General features: G+C 34.8%; 1 protein-coding gene across 1 annotated transcript; it reads left to right on the top strand.

Annotated features, from left to right (window-relative positions):
- The first annotated feature begins 359 nt into the window (after positions 1–359).
- On the top strand, positions 360–21486 carry LOC121379748 (cytochrome P450 3A24-like). The gene is made up of 11 exons (XM_041508397.1): positions 360–505; positions 813–1023; positions 2250–2338; positions 3061–3209; positions 3887–4014; positions 4711–4956; positions 5473–5561; positions 6663–6803; positions 7520–7682; positions 8453–8546; positions 21290–21486. Exons 1-11 carry the CDS (start codon positions 360–362, stop codon positions 21484–21486), a joined length of 1653 nt encoding a protein of 550 aa, XP_041364331.1.
- Positions 21487–21730: the final 244 nt, after the last annotated feature.

Below are 21730 nucleotides of genomic sequence, written 5' to 3'. Positions count from 1 at the left end.
AATTAGAAATATGTTATTCCTGGTCTTCATCGTGTGTTTTGCGGTCGCTTGCTGTGCTCTATACTGGTAAGAAAAAACTCAAGTATTACAACGCTGTATTTATGTTTAAAAATAATTTCAGAAATACTCAGCTTTTTTATTTTAGAAAAAAAAAAGAAGTTTTATTCTACATATGATTTTAAATTATAATTTTGTTAAATCTGTTCTCTGTTCTCTTTTTCTTTTGTCAATGTTGTTATTTCAAACCTATCTCAAAGACACTCTTAAATTACAAAATATTGCCCTTTGAAAGTTTAAAACATTTTGCGTGTGGAATATTAAAACAGTGGCCCATTGACATTAATTTCTTTTAAAGGCACATGAAGAGACACTTTGGAATCTTTATGCGACTCGGCATCAATGGTCCAGAACCGTCCCTCGTCTGTGGAAATCTGATAGAAATCGTCAAGAAAGGACAATTTCAAGCAATCGTCGATTGGAACAAGCAATACGGCAAAGTTTTTGGGTAAATATTCTTAAATACTCTTTAAAATACTCTTAAAAAAAAAAAATTAACAAAACAAATCGAACTGGAATTAAATGTATATTAAATTAGGGTCAATATATTCGATTTGTTTTACAGACGAAAATTATATTGGGGACTGTTGTTACATAAAACCCCTTTAAAACGGGCAAATCTTCCACAAACTACACAACCAAACAAGGCCGCAACAACCATTATTTAATCAATTTAATATATCATACATTTAAATATTTATCTTCAATTAAATGTTAATAGTAATTATTTTAATACCATTATTGTTTTATTTCAGTTATTTTGAGGGCTATACCCCAGTGCTATCTGTGAGCGATCCCGAAATCCTTCGAGAAATCCTTGTAAAGGATACTCAGAACTTCAACTGCAGGAAACCATTTCCACTGGCACCAAGGAAAAGTCTTGGATTGTTTCTCGAGAATGGACACCAGTGGAAGCGAAGTCGGACGATTCTTAGCCCAGCGTTTAGTTCCGGAAAACTCAAACAGGTATTTTATAAGTTTTACAAACATTCTAGACATTGCAGATTCAATTTCAAACCAATGACAGTAATAAAAAAAATGTTTTTATTATTGTTGTTGTTATATTAGCAATGACATATACATTTTAGTTCGGAAGGCATAGAACGTATTACTTAGAAAGAGGAATAATTTCAGCTGTTAACTGTTAATCCTATGTGCTCAATTTATATGTTTACACAAATCTGAAATATATTATAAATACAATGTCATAAAACGGGGATTTCTCTCAATGGATTAAATCGACTATCGTTAAAAGCAAAAACAAAAAAGACATGTCATCACTTGCATCCACTACCCCGACAAACAGGCATCATATAAACATATATACGAACGTCCCCTGACGATGACGGTTCTTGGTAATTACATTACCGATGGAAATTCGTAATATAATCTGTGAAGACCATAGGCGAAAATTAATGTATCTCGTGACCCGTGTGCTATAGTAGGTGATATGCTATGCATGTTTCATCTAACATCGATATGCAAATTAGAAACTGCCTGCCTATAAAAGATGTAAATCGGGATTTTTTTATCAGTTTGATTTGATTTGTTACCTTTGAGAATCATAACTTGCACACGTTTTTGTTTCCTATTGGTTTTGTACACATGTTACCGCACTGGTTAAAGGAACATGCCTGAGTTTGCTGCATAGTAAGATGTTTCCGACTAAACAAATATTTCTACGATTAAACTTACATATTAAATACATTTTCTTGTTTAGAATATCAGTGTCTGTATATTCAATGTGTTTCTGGTTGTCTTAATAATTGTAAGAAGCCTAAACTGGATTTTGTCTTCAAATAATTTCGTACGTACGAAAAAATTATATTTTAGGAAATAAACTGAAATTTAACCTAATACAAATATTAAAACGATCAGAAACACGTTTAATATACAGCCACTAATATTTTACCCAGAAAAATATATTTGATATGTAATTACAATCGTTAACAAGTCTCTGGTAGTCGATACCATATTAAGAAATGAAGCAAACTCAGGAATGTTCCTTTAAATGTTTCTTAATTTTAGACTTCTACACATATACACGGCAAAGCTGTTGTATGCCGTTCTACACGTGACAAAACAGATTATTTATTCTAGAAAAAAAATAGCATAAAGGAGTAAGACGGATGGTCAGTAATTTATCGTTTAATTCTGGCTTTAATAAAGATGTTGAAATATTTCCATTACAGATGTTTTCAATCATCAGCAACAACGTCGACATACTGGTCAAAATGTTGACAGAAAAGTCTAAGAAAGGAAATCCATTCGATATTTACAGGTATAATACAACACAGACTTTCTATGTCAGATTAATCTGTTATTTAGATATATTTTATTTGTCTCTAAACTCGGCTGTACTTTTTAATTTTCCCTATTTCTTACCCTCCTTACAAAGGCGTTTACAATTGTCCAAACAATGCAAGACTGAATGGGCAAGGGAATTTAAGGAACTATATTGACATTGCAAAACAATGTATACCTTATGACTACAAATTAGATTATGAAATCTACCTTTAATCGAAAGACTGTTTGTGAATGGAATCAGCTGATTATACTCGTATAGTAGGTGAGGTACACTGACAAACGATTTTAATAAGGAAAAAAAGAAAATTTGATGAAAAGTGAATTCAGATATAACTGACCAATTTGTTTGTTCATAAGAATTTGTTTTAATATTACTTGGATATAAACTACTTATTTCTTTGATACTACAAAATATATGTAAGTTATAAAAAAGGGAACTAATGAATTTAAGCTAATATATTGTTTTAATATTACTAAAATATAATTATTTTATTTTTAAATTCCTGTATAGTTTTTTGGTATTAAGTAATACTTTATTGTAGAAATTTTATTAGAATGTTTATGTGTCTAATAAGCTTATTTAAGCACGATGGCGATATATTGTATATTAATATTGTACAGGTGTATTGTGTATTACACTTGACACTTTAATAAGCAATTAAATAATGTGAATTTTGTTTTCCTTGTTCTTTGTAGCACATTTCAAGGTTTGACTCTTGACGTGATTGGTCGGTGCGCCTTTGGTCTTCATACCGAGGCTCAGACGGACCCAAACGACCCGTTTCTAAACAACATCCGGAAACTCTTCAACAACATGGCCACCACATTCATCCTGCCTTTAGTTAGTAAGTAACTATCAAGTAGACATATACTCGCAATTATTGTAAATATTAGATAGTCTGGGTCAAAATCAAGTTCACATTTTACATACAACGGAATGTCAAAAGCTACCAATCGAAATGTCAAAACCATTAATATGATTTTAAAGATCTACCTTTTGCGCACGAACAACTGGTCAAATGATGTGGTATGTGCTTTCCTGTCTGTGGGGACATGTATATAAAATAGCTCTTGCTGCATTAGGAGAAATGTAGCGCGTTTCCTCTGATGACTACGTGTCAGAATTACCTACTGTTTGTTATCCAATAGCCGGTGATTAATTAATCAATGTGCTCTGGTGGTATCGTTAAACAAAACAAACTTCGCGCGCGATAGTTTCATCGAACAGGAATGCAGTTTGTCGCTGTGATTCGATTCAATGTATTGTACTATTTGAGAAATGTGGTATAATTTCTAACGACAAAAACAATGCTAAAATAATAAAATATAAAGGACTTGTAGTATTGGTTTCTAACAACATGTTATAATATCTAAAATATATGATGCCGGCCATTGGTATTTTATTTATCATCAACGCTTATGAAACGAATTGCAATTTTAAAGACTGTAATGCAATCTTACCATCTAAGGTCATAAAATACTTATTTTACGGTATGTAATGTGCTGTTTTGTTTCTTTTCAGTGTTTCTGCCGGTCCTCAGCCACTTCATCTTTGTTGTGAAGAATATCGTCTTTATATTCGGCATGAACCCAGTGGTGTATCTCAGAGAGAAAATGAGGGAAGTTACCAAGATCAGGAAAGAGATGGGGGTAAGTCGCAGATTTTATTTAGCTGAAATAACTACAGCAAAGTTATTACGTTTAGAAGTGGTTATAAATAAATCGAAATTTTAAACTTTAATGTTCATTTTCTACAATTCCAGCATTAAATATAGCTTGATTTAAATAATCTTACATATATTCCCATTACGTATTTTATTTGAAAGTTAGTATACTTTATTCTAAAACAAACAATATTAAAGGTTTCAAAAACAAAATTTGAAACCACGTAGTCATATCTGTTTTGAAGATTACAAAAACCCAACTGTTTTCATATTTGCCTTGACTCGGAAAGTTTATTGCATGATCGTAATATAAAACCAACTCAAAGAGATCTTCAAGGTAGTATTAAAAGCGCTGATCATAGTTACTAAACTATAAAAAAAAAATATTTTGTCTATTACATCTTCGTTTAAAGTTAACGTATACATTACTAGCATCCCTTTGCTTAAATTCTCAATTTTCGAAAATCCAACGTATTTCTTATAGTGTTGGTGTTTGTAGTAACTCATTTTTCTTCATGCAAAACAAACACGTCGAAATCTAAAGTCAGCGGCTGCAATATAACAACATATACCATTTAATAATAAAATTATAAATAATCTTCTTTCCAGCCCATATTCATAAATAAAAAAACATGAGGAAAAACATTCGAGTATCATGGCGAAATACGTTTGAATTTTACAGCCAAACACAAAAATCGTAGATCTGGTACAACTGATGCTGTTTCCAGAGGTGCACAAATCTCAAGGTCAAGGCGACATCATCAAGAACCGGATGACGGACCGCGAGATAGTGGCGCAGAGTCTGACGTTTCTGTTGGCGGGATACGAAACTACCAGTACCGTCCTGGCTTTCCTGACCCACGTGCTCGCAAATAACCCGGATGTGCAGAAACGCCTGTCGGAAGAAATCGAGAGGATAGTTGGAAATGTAAGTTCAGCTACAACATTAAAAAGTGTTCGTGATTACTGAATAGGGATACAACATAAATGGCTTTTTTAAGTTAGGTTGTATGTTGTAGGTGAAATTCGATGTGTTTTTGCCAAACACTTTATATCTCTTTGGAAGGAGTGATATAACACTGAATTGAGAACTGAAACACCTGTAAACATGCAACAATTGGGATTATCATAAAACAATATATATATATACATACATATATATATATATATATATATATATATATATATATATATATATATATATATATATATACATATATATATATATATATATATATATATATATATATATATATATATATATATATATATATATATATATAGATAGTATATATATAATTATTTTGATAAATCGTTTTATAATAATACATCACTACAACATGGCCGTGTGGGTTTATTTTATTTACACCTATGTTTGTATAAACTGACTTTACTCTCTTTACTCTGGTCGTACTAATTAATGTTTCTGTTTTTCGTTTTGCAGAAGAAAGTAAGCTACGAAACCGTTCAGGATTTGCCTTATTTCGACATGGTGTTTGATGAAGTGTGTCGACTCTACCCTACAGCGGCATTGTAAGTGTGGCTTTAGAATCATAAACGAAAATATTGTAACATACAAAATTGTCGTTTTTAAATAATAATCTTTGCAATTTGTCTCTGAAAGACGTACTACGCATTGAAAAAAGAAAGAAATGTTTTATTTAACGACGCACTCAACACATTTTATTTACGGTATTATGGCGTCAGACATATGGCTAAGGACCACAGATTTTTAGAGGAAACCCGCTGTCGCCACTACATGGGCTACTTTTCCGATTAGCAGCAAGGGATCTTTTATTTGCGCTTCCCACAGGCAGGATAGCACAAACCATGGCCTTTGTTGAACCAGTTATGGATCACTGGTCGGTGCAAGTGGTTTACACCTACCCATTGAGCCTTGCGGAGCACTCACTCAGGGCTTGGAGTCGGTATCTGGATTAAAAATCCCATGCCTCGACTGGGATCCGAACCCAGTACCTACCAGCCTGTAGACCGATGGCCTAACCATTACGCCACCGAGGCCGGTCTACTACGCATTGAATTCTTATCTTTAGGTGTATTAGAAGTATGACCAATAAGTTTGCACTTACAATCGTAAATCTTTGAAACGTCGTTGTCATTGAATGATTAATCGAATTTTGGTTATATGTTATTACATAGTTCAAATTTAATACATTTTTGACACTTCTATTAACCAATCGATCAACAATATGAGTGTTGAGGTTTGCTTGATTAAGCATTTTAAATTGCTTATACTAAAACGCTGAAGGAAAGTTTGGTGGATTATTTTCAAAATCAAATTGAATTGTATTTAGTATTATTGAAAGACAAAAATTCAGAATTAATTTGATTTATTAGTATTAAAAAGATAACATAATTATTCTCTGACGTCATTATCAAGGTGCTAAATTTTCGACACGATAATCTCTTAATTAAATAGGTCTGTCAGAACTATTGCTAACTATAAATTAAATTAAGTAAATATTACCGCTAATAACTATTTAAACAACGTACTGTTCTTCAGTATTTAATGACTCTTTTAATAGATTTTAATGTTGTAATATTTAGTTAGTTAGATGGTCTATTGTTGTTATGTACACTTATTTTATTGGACTTTTTTTGTTATATTTTTAGGATAGTCACGAGGACAGCGGCGGAAGAGAGGACGTACAAGGGCGTCACCATCCCGGCGGGAATGGCGGTGTTAGCCGATGTTTGGTCGCTCCACCACAATGCAGAGTATTGGAGCGAGCCGGAAACGTTTAACCCTGAAAGGTAAATAAATCATGTGCATTTTATAGGCGAAATATAAATCATATCAGCCGGATAAGCGATTTTGTTTTCATAATCTTGACAAATAGTTTGCCTGTCTTTTTGGTTGCCTGGTAACCGTTTAGGTTTACGTTTAAACCCAGACACCCCGGATTATATTGGGAAAAAAAGGAGAAAGATATATGGATACATGGTACATGTGTGTGCAATCTGTTTATTAGAGTGCGTTACAATGACGCGATATTTTGAAACGATCCGATACACATGTTGGATGTTTTCTTAGCATAAATTCACAATCAGAATTAGCCTAGGCGTCATTTGGCGATAATATAACATCATGATCCATTGATAATGTATTTTTGAATGACAAGATCAATTCAGAAAATTGTCTATAATATAATTATATGATTTAATATTAATATGTCATTTACTATTAAAGATTGTTTGTGTCACTTACAATCAACGTTTGTTTTTGCTTCTATGTCATTTACTATTAAATTTTCTGTGTGTTTCTGTGATTTACTATTAAAGTTTTTTGTGTGATTCTATGTCAGTTATTATTAAAGTGTGCTTGAGGTTCTATGTCACTTACTATTAAATTTCTTTTGTTGTTCTATGCCACATACTATTATTTTTTTTGTGTGATTCTGTGTGAGTTACTGTTAAATTTTGTTTGTGATTCTATGTCACTTACTATTAGATTTTGTTTGTGATTTTAGGTTTTCTTTGGAGAACAGACAGAAGATCATACCCTATTCGTTTCTTCCGTTTGGAGCAGGACCACGAAACTGCATAGGGAAACGGTTCGCCATCATTGAGGCCAAGGTCGCTGTGGTGAAAATCCTACAGAATTTCCACATCAAGCCGTGTTTGGAAGACAAAGTACGGAAAAACAAATTATATATTTCTGCATAAAACTTTTTATGCTAGTAAATTTCTATATATTTCTAATTATCCATATACGTTTAAGATTAAGTAATTGTTTTAAAAGCAAACTCCGAATGACATTTTTTGGGAGAATACAAAAGGGGGAAAATGTGCACCACTAGAGAACATTGATTTATTAATCATCGGCTATTGGAAGTCAAACTTTTGGTAATTTCGACTATTAGTCTCTGGAGAAATATAGATTTGAAATATAGATTTGAAATATAGATTTGAATTTTACTCTTCTGGTTTGAGTAGCTTTGGCCTTTGTCACCATTGCTTCTCATACCTCCGCAAATCATAAATAAAGAAGACTATGTGTTTTAACAAGCCATTCGTTGTTATTTTGTACCAGAAATATAGAAATCAAATTGATAAAGACTATTTTAGTATGATTATTATTACATGTTTAGCATGCACACGGACATATACAACTAAAGTAAACTGCATGTAGAACACGGTCACCTTTTATAGCAGAAAGCACCACCAACAACGAAAGAAAACAAAACAAAAAGAAAGTCAAATTGGTACTCCATTCTAATTTTATCACTATTACTACATACTTAATATATTGTAAAAACAAATTTAATTAAGAAGACAGAGCAGTTATGAAGATTAGTCCTGTCCTTGTGATCATTTCTGAAACATAAATAACTAGTAACTATGAACATCTGTTTATTGTCATTATTTCAGATCTACATTATTTGTGTTCTTGTATCTTGCAGAAGCCTCTCAATCTTGTAGCGAGGGGAGCCCTGGTGCCGAAAGAGGAGGTCAAGGTCGTTTTGGTGAAGAAAGACAAGACCAGAGACGCCATTAGTAAGGATGGTTGAAGTCTGCTCCGCAAATGAAGATGGATCCACATCCAGGAACACGGAAATAGCAGGACGACGTCACTCGACGTAAACTAACTGCGCATGACTGTGCATTAGCATATCCGCCATATTTGCAAGTGACCAAAAGGACTTTGATTAGCGATTTAAAACTATCGCTTAGAACAGCCCAGTTGTGACGTGCGATTACTGTGTATATATCGGCATTTTGGGCATTGGTTATGGTTGACAGTTTACCGGGAAACGTGCCGAAGAAGCCTAAATATGTGATAGCAACTGTCATAAAGTTTTATGGAAAACAGAAATAGCGATCAAAAGCCATGAACTGGACTGAAAAAAAGTGTATAAAATCGAGACTTTCAGCTATAATTAGCATCATGTCTGGATACAATACTCACAAATAATACCTGAATCTCATCATAAGTTGCAGCTCAAAGTGTGGACAGACAATGTATATTTTGTTGAATTGCAAGAACTTCAACACCTAAGTTTTGAATCTGTGTATGAATATATGTGCGGGCGTGCATGCATGCATGTGCGCGTGTGTGTGTGTGTTGTTTTGTGTGTGTGTGTGTGTGTGTGTGTGTGTGTGTGTGTGTGTGTGTGTGTGTGTGTGTGTGTGTGTGTGTGCGTGAATGTGGGTACGAACGGGTCTGTATGGAAACTGTGTTATATAATATAATACATGTACCTTAGAATGTATATACTCTCTTATTATATAAATATTATATGTATTATTTATTTCGAAATAAATATAATATTGTGTTTCAAATGTTTTGTTATATTGATCGAGTCAAATGATAATGAGTGGGGTTTGGTGGGTGGGGGATGGAGGGGTGTGGTGGTGGTGGTGGTGGTGGCGACGGTAGTGGTGGGTGTAGAAAGCAAGTGAATCTTTCAGTGTTTTGAGAAGTGGACACTATTAAGAAAACAATGTTTTTGAGGACTAAGTATATTTGCTTAAATTTTTTTTTTTAAAGATATATATATATATATATATATATATATATATGTATATATATATATATATATATATATATATATATATATATATATATATAATTGTCCTACAAAACTGACTGCATCGAGATGTTATACTCACTGACAGAAGATTTCCACATCCTATTTTGTGTTTATAACACTGGAAAGGTTTGCTGGAGGGGGCGGGGGGGGGGGGGGGGGGTATCACCAATGTTAGTCCTACACGATATCCGAGTAGAAGACAGGGCTCATGTTAACTCCTCGATGAACTGAGATTCGGCGGCTATAATGTCTGCTTCCTCTATGCTCTGGCTATGTCTGAGTACTACTATTTTAAATTGTAATTCCATGCTTATAGTCCCTACTTCCCCCACCCAGGTTACGTCCGTGTGTCTATTTGGCTGCATTCTTGGACATTTAGGTCAAGGCGACCTCAGTCTGAATCAATTAATTTGGCCTACGTTTGTTGTTAAAACATTTATCAAAATGAGGAATAACATATAACAATTACAGTATGTCAGCGTTGAGGAATGTTACGTTCCGCCAGGTATTAGACAGAAAAGGTGGTGAAAATACCAACATAACCTTTTGTTATTGGACCCTGAATATACAATGATAGTATCAGGCTTGGTGTGCCATGAGCGCACTGTCTCATAACATTGTGATTGGGCGGTTATAGTCCCCTGCATCCCACTGTCGTCATGGTTACGTCTGTGTTCATTTTAAATTAAAATTTATTGCCCATGCCCCCCCCCCCCCCCCCCTCGCCCTTGTTACATATGTGTCTATTTGTCCAAATCCAGAGAGACATTTTGGTCAAAGCGACCTTAGTATGAATCCTGAATTACGATGACGTAATCAACGCCCGTTTGCTTAGCCTTCGTTTGTTATGAAGACATTTATTAAACAAAGGAGGAAACGGGAAGAGCTCAAATAGACCGACATAAAGAAACCAGTCGCATGTAATAGTATGTCAGCTTTTGAGGACTTACTTTCTGACAGGTGTTGGACAGGAAGTGATGGTAAGGCGGCCAACATAATTATGTGAAGATTGCGCGGAAATAACAATTTTCTCACAAACGTCACAGTCAAGTATGTATATAAAGTGTATACAATTATTCTTACTAAAGGCGCAGACAGTTCACAATAAATATATGTACAGTATACAATGTTGTTAATACTCATGTACTAAGTATTATTTTTATATTAGTGTCAGTTCTGTTGTTGGAGTAATTATACGTAATGCGTCCAATATACTTATAAAGACATGGTTTAAAAGCTGACCAAAACAATTTGCATAAAAGGTGCATACGTATATATATATATATATATATGATATATATATATATATATATTCTATATATATATATATATACATACATACATACATACATACATACATACATACATACATACATACATACATTATATACATATATACATACATACATACATCTATACATCTATATATCTATATATATATATATATATATATATATATATATATATATATATATATATATATATATATATATATTGATAACAAATGACTATAACATGTTAACATTCTGGATTTCTTCGAAATGACCTATGTGTTCATTTTATTTACGTTCAATGGGTTTTCTTTTACATCTGTCTTTTTCTTTCTTCCAAACAATAATGTCGGTTGTGTTTTGTTTTAGGTTTATGGTGGCTTTTTGGTGCATACTTTTAATCGCTTCTTAAACAGATTTCTCTTTACGTTAAACTTGTTTGTTCTAATACTGTGTAATTGTGTTCTACTCAATTATTTTAAAATCGTCAAGAAATATTTGCCGCCAATGATAAGCACATACACACAAAAAAACAAAGAAACAAAAAAAACAATCACAAACTGAAAGACATTTGCCCTTGATCGACGCTTTATCTCCAGTTCCATATTTAGAAGTATTTTGTGATATAACGGGACAAACTGGGCTCGGTCAAGGAGATGAGGATGTAACGTGATAACCCATTTCACCCCTCTGGGTGGCCGACATCAGGGAACTCGGCCCCTTTAATCACGGCTCACAATGGATGTGCACTTTAATTTCTTGTCGTGAGATACGTGTATCTTCGTGTGGTGGTGAAATATAAATGTAATGGGTGGGTTACAGGTTTGGGGTTCGCAGTGTGTGTGTGTGTGTGTGTGTGTGTGTGTGAGCGTGTGTGTTAGCGTGTGTGTGTGTGTGAGAGAGAGCGTGTGTGTGAGCGTGTGTGTGTGAGCGTGTGTGTGTGTGTGTGAGCGTGTGTGTGTGTGTGAGAGAGAGCGTGTGTGTGAGCGTGTGTGTGTGAGCGTGTGTGTGTGTGTGTGAGCGTGTGTGTGTGTGTGTGTGAGCGTGTGTGTGGGCGTGTGTGTGTGAGCGTGTGTGTGTGTGTGAGCGTATGTGTGTTTGTGTGTGTTTTTGTGTGTATGTGTGTGTGTGTGAGAGTGTGAGTGTGAGAGTGAGTGTATGTGTGTTTTGTGTTGGGAGAGGGTGACTGTGTGTGTGTTTGCGCGCGTGTGAGTGAGTGTATTTGCGTGTGTGTTTGTATGTGTGTGTGTGTGTGTGTGGGTGTTTGTATGTGTGTATCTGTGTGTGTGCGTGTGTATGCATGTATGTGTGTGAGTGAGTGTGTTTGTGTGTGTATGTTTGTAATGTATATATTTGTGTGTGTGAGAGGGAGAGAGAGAGAGAGAGAGAGAGAGAGAGAGAGAGAGAGAGAGAGAGAGAGAGAGAGAGAGAGAGAGAGAGAGATATCCATTTGGTCTGAAATAAGAGTTTCTAGTTCGTAGAGATCTTTCCACCCTTGTGGTATAAAAGCACAATTCAACAACCGATATGTCGATGACTGAAGTATAAAAACCAACACGTCAATTAGAAACTACATAAATGTAAACTCTGTAGTGACAGGTCTTGCTGTGTGCGTGTGTGTGCGTGTGCGTGTGTGTGCGTGTGTGTGCATGTATTTGTGTGAGTGAGTGTGTTTGTGTGCGTATGTTCTAGTATATATGTATATAAGAATGTTTGTATATTTGTAAAGTATATATTTGTGTGTGAGAGAGAGAGAGAGAGAGAGAGAGAGAGAGAGAGAGAGAGAGAGAGCGTGCGTGTGTCTGTGTGAGTGTTTTGTGTGTGTGTGTGTGTGTGTGTGTGTATGTATTAGTATTTAAGCATAATTCTATGAATGCATATATGCACGTTTGTTTGTAATGTATATTTGTAATGTGTGTGTGTGTGTGTGTGTGTGTGTGTGTGTGTGTGTGTGTGTGTGTGTGTGCCCATTCTGTTGTAAAATGTGTGCGTATATTTATACATATATGTAGGTAAGTGTGTGGGTGTGTTTGCCCGCGTGTGTATAGTTATAGAGGTTCGGTGGCGCAGTGGGTAGGTGTAAGGTTACTACACCCTCTTCTCTCTCACTAACTACTAACCAATTAACAACTAGCCCACTATTCTGGACAGACAGCTCAGATAGCTGAGGTATGTGCCCAAGACAGCGTGCTTGAACCTTAATTGGATATAAGCACGAAAATAAGTTTAAATTAAATTAAATTGTAGATGTTTTACTGAAAAATAGTACTAGTAATTTGTTATTGTAGCTAGAGCTGTCGTAGAAAGTACCGACGAAATACCGGTTACATCACACACAACATCATTAGTATTATAATATTTATATAGACATCAGAATTGACAGGGCAGTGGGAACCGGTGTGTGTGTGTGGGGGGGGGGGGGGTGTAGACACACCACGCTCAAGGATAAAATGGTACGTCCTACTTTATATAAATAAAGATAAATATATGGTTTGTGCCACCCTCAATTAGAGACTGTGCCCCCTGAATTTAGACCCCCCCACCCCCCAACCGCGCCCCACTCCAGATGATAGTGCAGCATTCTATCCACTCGGCCAACGTGATTTCTACAAAAATAAAAGCACTTCAACCGGTAGTAAAAAGTGTGTACTCTCAAACACTTGTCTCGAAACCAGTGTAACCATTTTGTTATTATATTCAGCAAATTTGCAACGGGGCTCATGACTCACTCGGGGACTAATAGTCAAAACGTCAAAAGTGTCAGTTGGTAAGCTTCGAATGCTCTGCACAATGTTTAACATTGAATTCTATGACCCTTAATTTGTTTTGAGTAGTATAATTTCATTTCAGCAGTAAGGGAATGTTTTATTTAACGACACACTTAACACATTTTATTTTACGGTTATATGGCGTCAGACATATGGTTAAGGACCACACATATATATAGAGAGGAAACCCGCTGTCGCCACTTCATGGGCTAGTCTTTTCGATTAGCAGCAAGGGATCTTTTATATGCACCATTCCACAGACAGGATAGTACATACCACGGCCTTTGTTACACCAGATGTGGAGCACAGGTTGGAACGACAAATAGCTAAATGGGAACACCGACGGGGATCGTTCGTAAACCGATATGTGTGTGTGTGTGTGTGTGTGTGTGTGTGTGTGTGTGTGTGTGTGTGTGTGTCATTGATCTTTTCGTTGTGAGACATAAAAACCCCCACATAATTTGAATAATAATAATAATAATAATAATAATAACACTTACCTGATGACTAGTCGTCGCTATACATAATCGGTTAACTTAAATTAACGCCACTACAGTAACTGTCCAGCGACAATTAAAAACAGCCAATTAAATTGTGTAAGTATTTGACCACTGCTACCACGCATAGAACAGACAACATTAATACATGACATGTGTTATTATATTGTATATTATTGCTATACATGTATTACCCATTTAGTATTGACTTTTACCGATTAGAATCCGTTGCTACTTACCATTCTCTGCAATGTGCATAATTTATTATTTTATTTATAAATGTATGTATGTATGTATGCCTACAGAATGTATATTTCTTGGCAAAATAAAATGTATCAATCTTGAAAAAAAATCACAACTTCCACAAACTGTACAGTTCCGTTCATACATTGTGGTACGAGTGGGTTTTTTCAAATTAGTTTAACATCCCCATTTGTGCAGGTCTTGGGGCAATTTCACAAAACATCGTAAGTTTACGTCTGCGACTAGCAGTTACACCGGACATACATTTACAAGTGTTTGACATCTATTTCATGCATAAAATTACATCATTAAGGACAATCTAGCATCTTAAGGACAACAGAGAATGAAATATGTGCATTTCTAACTATATATGTTGTACTATAATAGTAATACGAATTGTGATTTACATTTATGTGCAAAACTAGGCTTACGATGTTTTTTGAAATTGGGTCCTGATCTTGAATGTTCGTTATACAGGGTATGTAAACCCATACCTAGGAGGAGTCATGAGGAAGCGTCGCCCTTCCCAGGTCCCCTCCCTGAACAATGAATGGCCCCCATTAGAATCGGCTATTGTTTGCATGCCTTATTTAAGTATGCATCCTCCTCCCTACCCCTCTAAGTGACACCAGCTGGATACAGTTCTCACTGTATGGATGGCCATATTTTAGTGGAGTGTAATCATCTCAAGCAGAAGAAAAAAAGATATATTTTGTAAAAGACTTGTGGTGAACTTCTTTTTTTAATTCTACCAATTTATATATATATATATATATATATATAATTTTTTTTTTAATTGATTAACATTTTGATTTCTATTATAACATTTTATAAATATACAAATCCTTGATATTTGTATTGTACTATATTTTGCCCACATCTCTTTACATTGTGGTTTTACATAATTATATAATTTGTATTTTTAATGTCAATAATCATATAAGAATTGTTTCTGATTTTTTAGGAATTTATCGATGTATAAAAGTTAAAAATGGTATAAAATCGCGTAGCGTAGCGAAGCGATTTTATACTACATTTGTGACTTTTATACATCGATAAATTCCTAAAAAAAAAAAGAGAAACAATTCTTATAATTACAAACAGTACAAGAAGTGTACCTTAAAACACTCAAAAATAATTTCTTTCGTTCTTACCGTCAACCATGTTCTGTAAATAAGCGTAGGAATACATGTATACATACTATTGGAAATTGTCCGCTAAAAATAAAAATAAGTATTGAATCAATAAAAACAGTGTATATATCTTTATTACAATTTCATGTGCAGATTTGTCTTGTTTTTTTCTATCGCAAAGTGACCTTGATATTAACTTTTGTTTACGTGTAGTGACTGTTGGTGTTGTGCGGTTATTTCGATCTTGGTCTTCCGTGATGACGTATTTTTATGAGGTTTATGGAAGGATAACACTTGGTTTTTTAGTGACGTCAGCCAATCAGAATACAGTAAATCGTATAAATTCGGAAAATTTGTAATTATACTCAGATAGATGCCTTTGTTTGATATCTGATAACCGATTCTGGGATGCCGATTAAACATCCATTAATTCATTCATTTGAATGTTTAACCCAGAAATTCATTAGTTATATTTGATTGAAACAGAACTAACTCTCTTTTTTTTGCGGCCGATTAAACATTACCAAGGTAGACAATCATGTTTGTTATTTAAGTAAATCATTATTCTCTCCCTTGTGGTCTCGGACGAAAATACTTTTTAGGTTGGGCTATACCAATTAAAATCCCATAGGCGACCAAGTTAACGATTGTGTTTAAAAACACTATATGCATTATATCAACCAAACTATGACCCATACATATCAGTACTACAACCCCTACCTCAATGTATTAACTGCAGAAAATGATACCTTTCATGGCTCATTTTCGGTATAACCAGATGTTTTTACAACACCTCTAGTTTCGCACAAAATTTCAGTACTTTTCTTTACATGTACCCCATACATGTTCCAAGCACAATGCTACTTGGCACAGTGGTACTAGATGAATTAAGATTGTATACATTTTTAGCCCAGATGAAACTATTTTTGTTTTACAACCAACACACTCACATTTATAACCAATCACAGGACTTGTGGTGTTAACTTCTCTATCAAAAGTTCGGCGCACCTCGAACTTTGACCGACCCGGAAATTAATTGGTTTAGTGCTACCTTTATGACCGGCCTCGGTGGCGTCGTGGTTAAGCCATCGGATATAAGGTTTGTAGGTACTGGGTTCGCAGCCCGGTACCGGCTCCAACCCATAGCATGTTTTAACAACTACAACACCCTGTTCTCTCTGACTAACAACTAACAAGTAACTGAGATAGTTGAGATGTGTGCCCAGGACAGCGTGATTGAACCTTAATTGGATATAAGAACGAATAAATAAGTTGAATTTTTTTATAGAGATTGCTGTGTAATACATATGACATATGATATCTGGTAGATCCCAGGGAGGAGGAGCTGGATGGGCATGGGTGCCGTGTCTCTCAGTCATCCCCAAAACATTATATATTTTCCTGTCGCCACATAATATGAGTAATAGAAAGTTTGGTACCCCCCCCCCCCCCCCCCCACACACACACACACACACCTAATGTGCGTGCCCCGCCCCAATCTAAAATCTTGACTACGCCAGTGGTAATGCCGAAGTGTGTCTCAGCCGTTTGTGGGGACATAACTCATCAGATTTATCTTGCAACATGTTTTTTTTTAGTTACTATTCCGTAAAAATTTAAAATTCATTACACCTTCTTGAAATTTTCACATATTTTAAAGATATCCTTATATTACTGAAATATCCATAAAAATGCATATGTCAACAGACATAATTTTAATCCGCGAGTCATAAAGTAAATAGGTGTATGAATCACTATGACGTTCCGGTTTTTAACGTGTTTAGTCAAATCAATCATGCTTTATATCCATCATCCCTATGAACTTTAACCTTTTCTATAATGCAACAAAGATAAAAATAGTTATATCACTCAATTTAAAATCCAGCAGGCACACAAGTACATATTTTCGATGTTAAAAGAGTTTTTAATACATTGGAACTAAAGAAAAAGGTGACCTGTTTAAACATCTACTGACTATTTACATTACAGTTGAATACAGGTATCGAAAAGTCATTACATATTTTTCATTTTTGCACAGTTAATGGTGCTGGGTGAGTAAATCGATATGAGGTATCAAACATATACTATTACTAATGAACATGTTCTGCCGTCAGAGCTTGAAATGCCCCATACATAGAGACAAATTCATAAAAATTCCACCATAATTTGTTTGAGCATTTTTATTTTAGAAACAGCTTCTTTTGAGTTATCAACGATGTTATTAAAAACACAAACAGTACAAATAACATTATTTTACATAAACAAAATTTGCATCATGGGTAGTGGGTGAGGCTGAGTTCGGGGTGGACGATACGGCGAGTGTGTGTGTGTGTGTGTGGGGGGGGGGGGGTCATTATTCCCACATATCTGTATGTACTGATGTCATAAAATGACCTGCCTGTCAAACGTAACGAACTAGTCAAACAGTTTATATTAAGATATGTGATATCTTATTGAATACAAAGCCAAAATGATAGTCCTGTGATCGCCGTCCATTTTTGGACTAAAACAGAAGTAAATCACAGTATTTTTTAATCATACAAATTTTGATAAAATTTTATTTAATTTCACAGACAATAATGGATTTGTTTTTCTCTTTTTGTCAAAACTGTTTTCCTTTTTCCCCAACGTTGACACAAATAAAAATTTTATATGAAAAAATATGATTTAAAAACTAAAGGCAGTCTATGGCAATAACCTATATTCAAATTCCCTCTGCATATAACTTGAAATTCTATTGGCTTATCATATCCATTTGCGGCACTAAAACGTATATAACCTGTCGGAAATTATGGGGTTTGCCCAAGAGCCTATTTATATATCCACATGCTATTTATCGCTGTTTAAATTAGTTGGATGTTCTTTCTTGCTGTTTAAATTAGTTGGATGTTCTTTCTTTTTAAAATATCTTTTTCTGAAGCAAAATGCGTGCTCCGTGACATTTCCATGACGTAAATTATGTTTATAAACGTGTGTGTGACGCTAAATTAATTAATCTTCGTTATCAAGCAACAGTTGTCGTGATGCGTATTCAGAACAAGTGAAATCAATAATAATGGTTTTGTCATTAATAAAACAATAACATACAAAAACGATATTAGGGGCAATAGTTTTATTACACGAGAAAAACGTATTTTTGATGTTTTTTAAATCTGGTTGCACTATAATCATTTTACAAGGGGGATAATTTGAAAAACGATAATAGTGACCAGGTTTTTCTTCATTCTGAAAATTGATTATTTAAACGATTTTAAAAAAGAAAATGCATTTTATTGAATTAGAATAGGGATAAGTATGTTATATTTACCGCGTCGCTGGTGAAACTCAGTTTGCGACTGCAAAACCAGCATGAACATCCGCTTGTGGTCAAATACAACCTAGTTATCCCCTAATAAACGGACAGTATTGTTTTGTCACAGTGTATGTTTCAGTGCTATACTTATCCTTATATTAGTGACGTCACGCCACTGTAGCGCAGCTTGTTAACGAGTTAGCTGCATCAGATTAAAATTACATATTAAATAGTTTCTCTTTAGAGTATCATTGTGTGTATGTATAACGTGTTTCTGGTGGTCCTAATATTTGTATCAGTTCAAACCGCATATTACCTACGAACATTTTCGCACGAATAAAAAATGAACATATAATATACGATATATTGCAACGACCCAGGAAAACTGGGTGTCTGGTAAATGGTCAGTCTACTAATGAAGGCAAAAGATCACCAACAAATGTTCAACTTCATCAACGTTTATTAATAACAAATAGATGTTAACAGGTTAAAGGGATATTCCTAAGTTTGCTGCATTGTAAAATATTTCCGACTAATAAAATATCTCTACGATTAAACTTACATATTAAATATGTTTTCTTGTCTAGAATATCAGTGACTGTATATTCAATACTTCCTGGTCGTTTTAATATTTGTAAGAAGGCCAAATTGGATTTTGTCTTCAAATAATTTAACCTAGTACAAATATTAGAACGATCAGAAACAACTATTTTATGCCAATATATATATATATTTGATATGTAATTGCAATCGTTAAACGTCTTTGTTAGTCGATAACATCTTAAAAACTACTCTTAACTACTCTTTGAATGCATACTTTAGCATATGTATACGTCTACTTTGGTAATTAAATAATCATTAATAACTATATACTAACACTAAATTAACACCTTAAAGGACTGAGCTCAATCATCTACCAATATCGCCACTAATTAGTTAATGAACTCAACAGACTGAGTCTCAAAAAATACAAATATAGGGTGTATGCTACCGAATCAAATCCCATAGACAACAATAATAACATGTGTGGCTAAAACTCCTACCATGCAGCGTATCAATCGACATAAACGCCACGGATAAAGTTACTACCAACCCTCACTCGTGTTTACAACCAACACACTCACATTTATCACCAATCACAGGAAATCAAATCGTTACTGTATGAACTATAGGCCAAAACTAACGTCTCCTCAGTGCTTACTTTTATTCAAACTACATTCAGAGCCATGTTCAGTGATTATTGTTAAGGTCAAGGCCATTGTGAGCTTGCATGGTCGAATGACGGCTAATTAATCAATAAGTATAGTTCAATTAAATTAAATGACAAAATGTATTATGTACTGAATATGTGCTATAGGGTGTATACTACCAAATCAAATCCCAGAGACGACAATAGTAATATATTTGGCTAAAACTCATACCTGCATCTTATGAATCGACATAAACACCACGGATATAAATGCTACCACCTCTCACCCTTAAAGTGAATCAGAAATGTTTTGGGGGTAAACCTGCTCATTTCAGAGATAACGGGTAGCGTCTATGACTACCCTAGTTCGGCACAAAATTTGAGTATTTTTTTTACAGGTACACCAAACATGTTGCAAGCACAAGGCTACTTGACACAGTAATATTAGATGAAATAAAATTGCATACATTTTTGTCCAGATGAAGTTTTCTTTTTTGACAACCAACACACTCACGGAAGTTATTTGGTTTAGTACTACCTAATGGATTTTACACTACTTAAACATGCTCCAATACTTCACTAGAAAAATACTGTAGTCTACAAACAATATCTCAAATTGTTTAGGTCAAATACTAATGCACTCGCACTTGCTTCACAGGTAAAAACAATACAAACAATATCCAATTGTTTGCCTAATCAGTTAGTCCAGGCAAATTATGAAATACCTGGAACAAATTGCAACAGTACGTTTTATTGTTGGAAGTTGTTCCATAGACCCCCCACAACATTATATCCAAAATTAGCCAAAATCCGACCACGGGAAAGTGGCTAATTAACATAAATCCAAGATGGCCACCATTTTGAACTTTGGGGCCCTATACCTCATTAATGGCTGGCCTAGGACCCTATAAATGTATTACAAATGGATATAAAAGTGATGCCAACGAATAAATCTAGCCTATCGAAAATCTTGTATGACGTAGTATGACATCATGACATACATATGATGTCATGACGTCTTCAATTCATGTTAGTTTTTAAAAAATGCTGTTGTCGATAATGCGGATAAAAAATTAATGCTAGTTTTAATGTCACCAAGAACTGATGGATTAGTTAGAATTGATCATAACAGGATAGTCATCAGTCAATGATCAAATGTGGCAGCTAGTGTATCCATATCATGATCCGTTATAGGATATGTCAAATGGATAGTCTCCAGTGAAATGAATGAGGTTAAGTGTCATGATTGCATTTTCACGTTGTTCATACACAATAAGATTGCAGATAGTATCCTTTGAATATACACATTTCAGTATGGTGGACAACTCTACAAGTCATGATAGACCTCAGCATCATTGTCAAGTGCGAAGTTAGTGCAGCTCCCCTCCTGGCATTCACCACATGCAAGTGTGCATTCCAACCCGTGCCTCTTGCAACTGCACTTGCGACTGTTGCACTGCCCTTTACAGTGACACCGGAATACGTTCATCAAACATTCTGGGGCTGGTGAAGAATCCATTGTGACAGGTTCGAGGCCACTACCGCGTGCTCGCCACCCCAGTCATTCGGATTGAGATTAACTCCCATCCAAACTTGTACCTGGTGGTACACACGATAGCAGTGATACTTGGCAGCATCAGATGTTGGCGGGAGATTCTTAATTTTAACACTTGTAAGGTTTTTTGCAACTTTAGGTGCGAATTTCTTTTTTCTCAAAGAATCTAAACTATCGATACTGGATCCCCCATAAAGAC

This window comes from Gigantopelta aegis, chromosome 8, assembly GCF_016097555.1.
Source record: "Gigantopelta aegis isolate Gae_Host chromosome 8, Gae_host_genome, whole genome shotgun sequence".
In the NCBI taxonomy this organism is placed as follows: Eukaryota; Metazoa; Mollusca; class Gastropoda; order Neomphalida; family Peltospiridae; genus Gigantopelta; species Gigantopelta aegis.
This window is presented reverse-complemented; position numbering and strand designations above follow the sequence as displayed.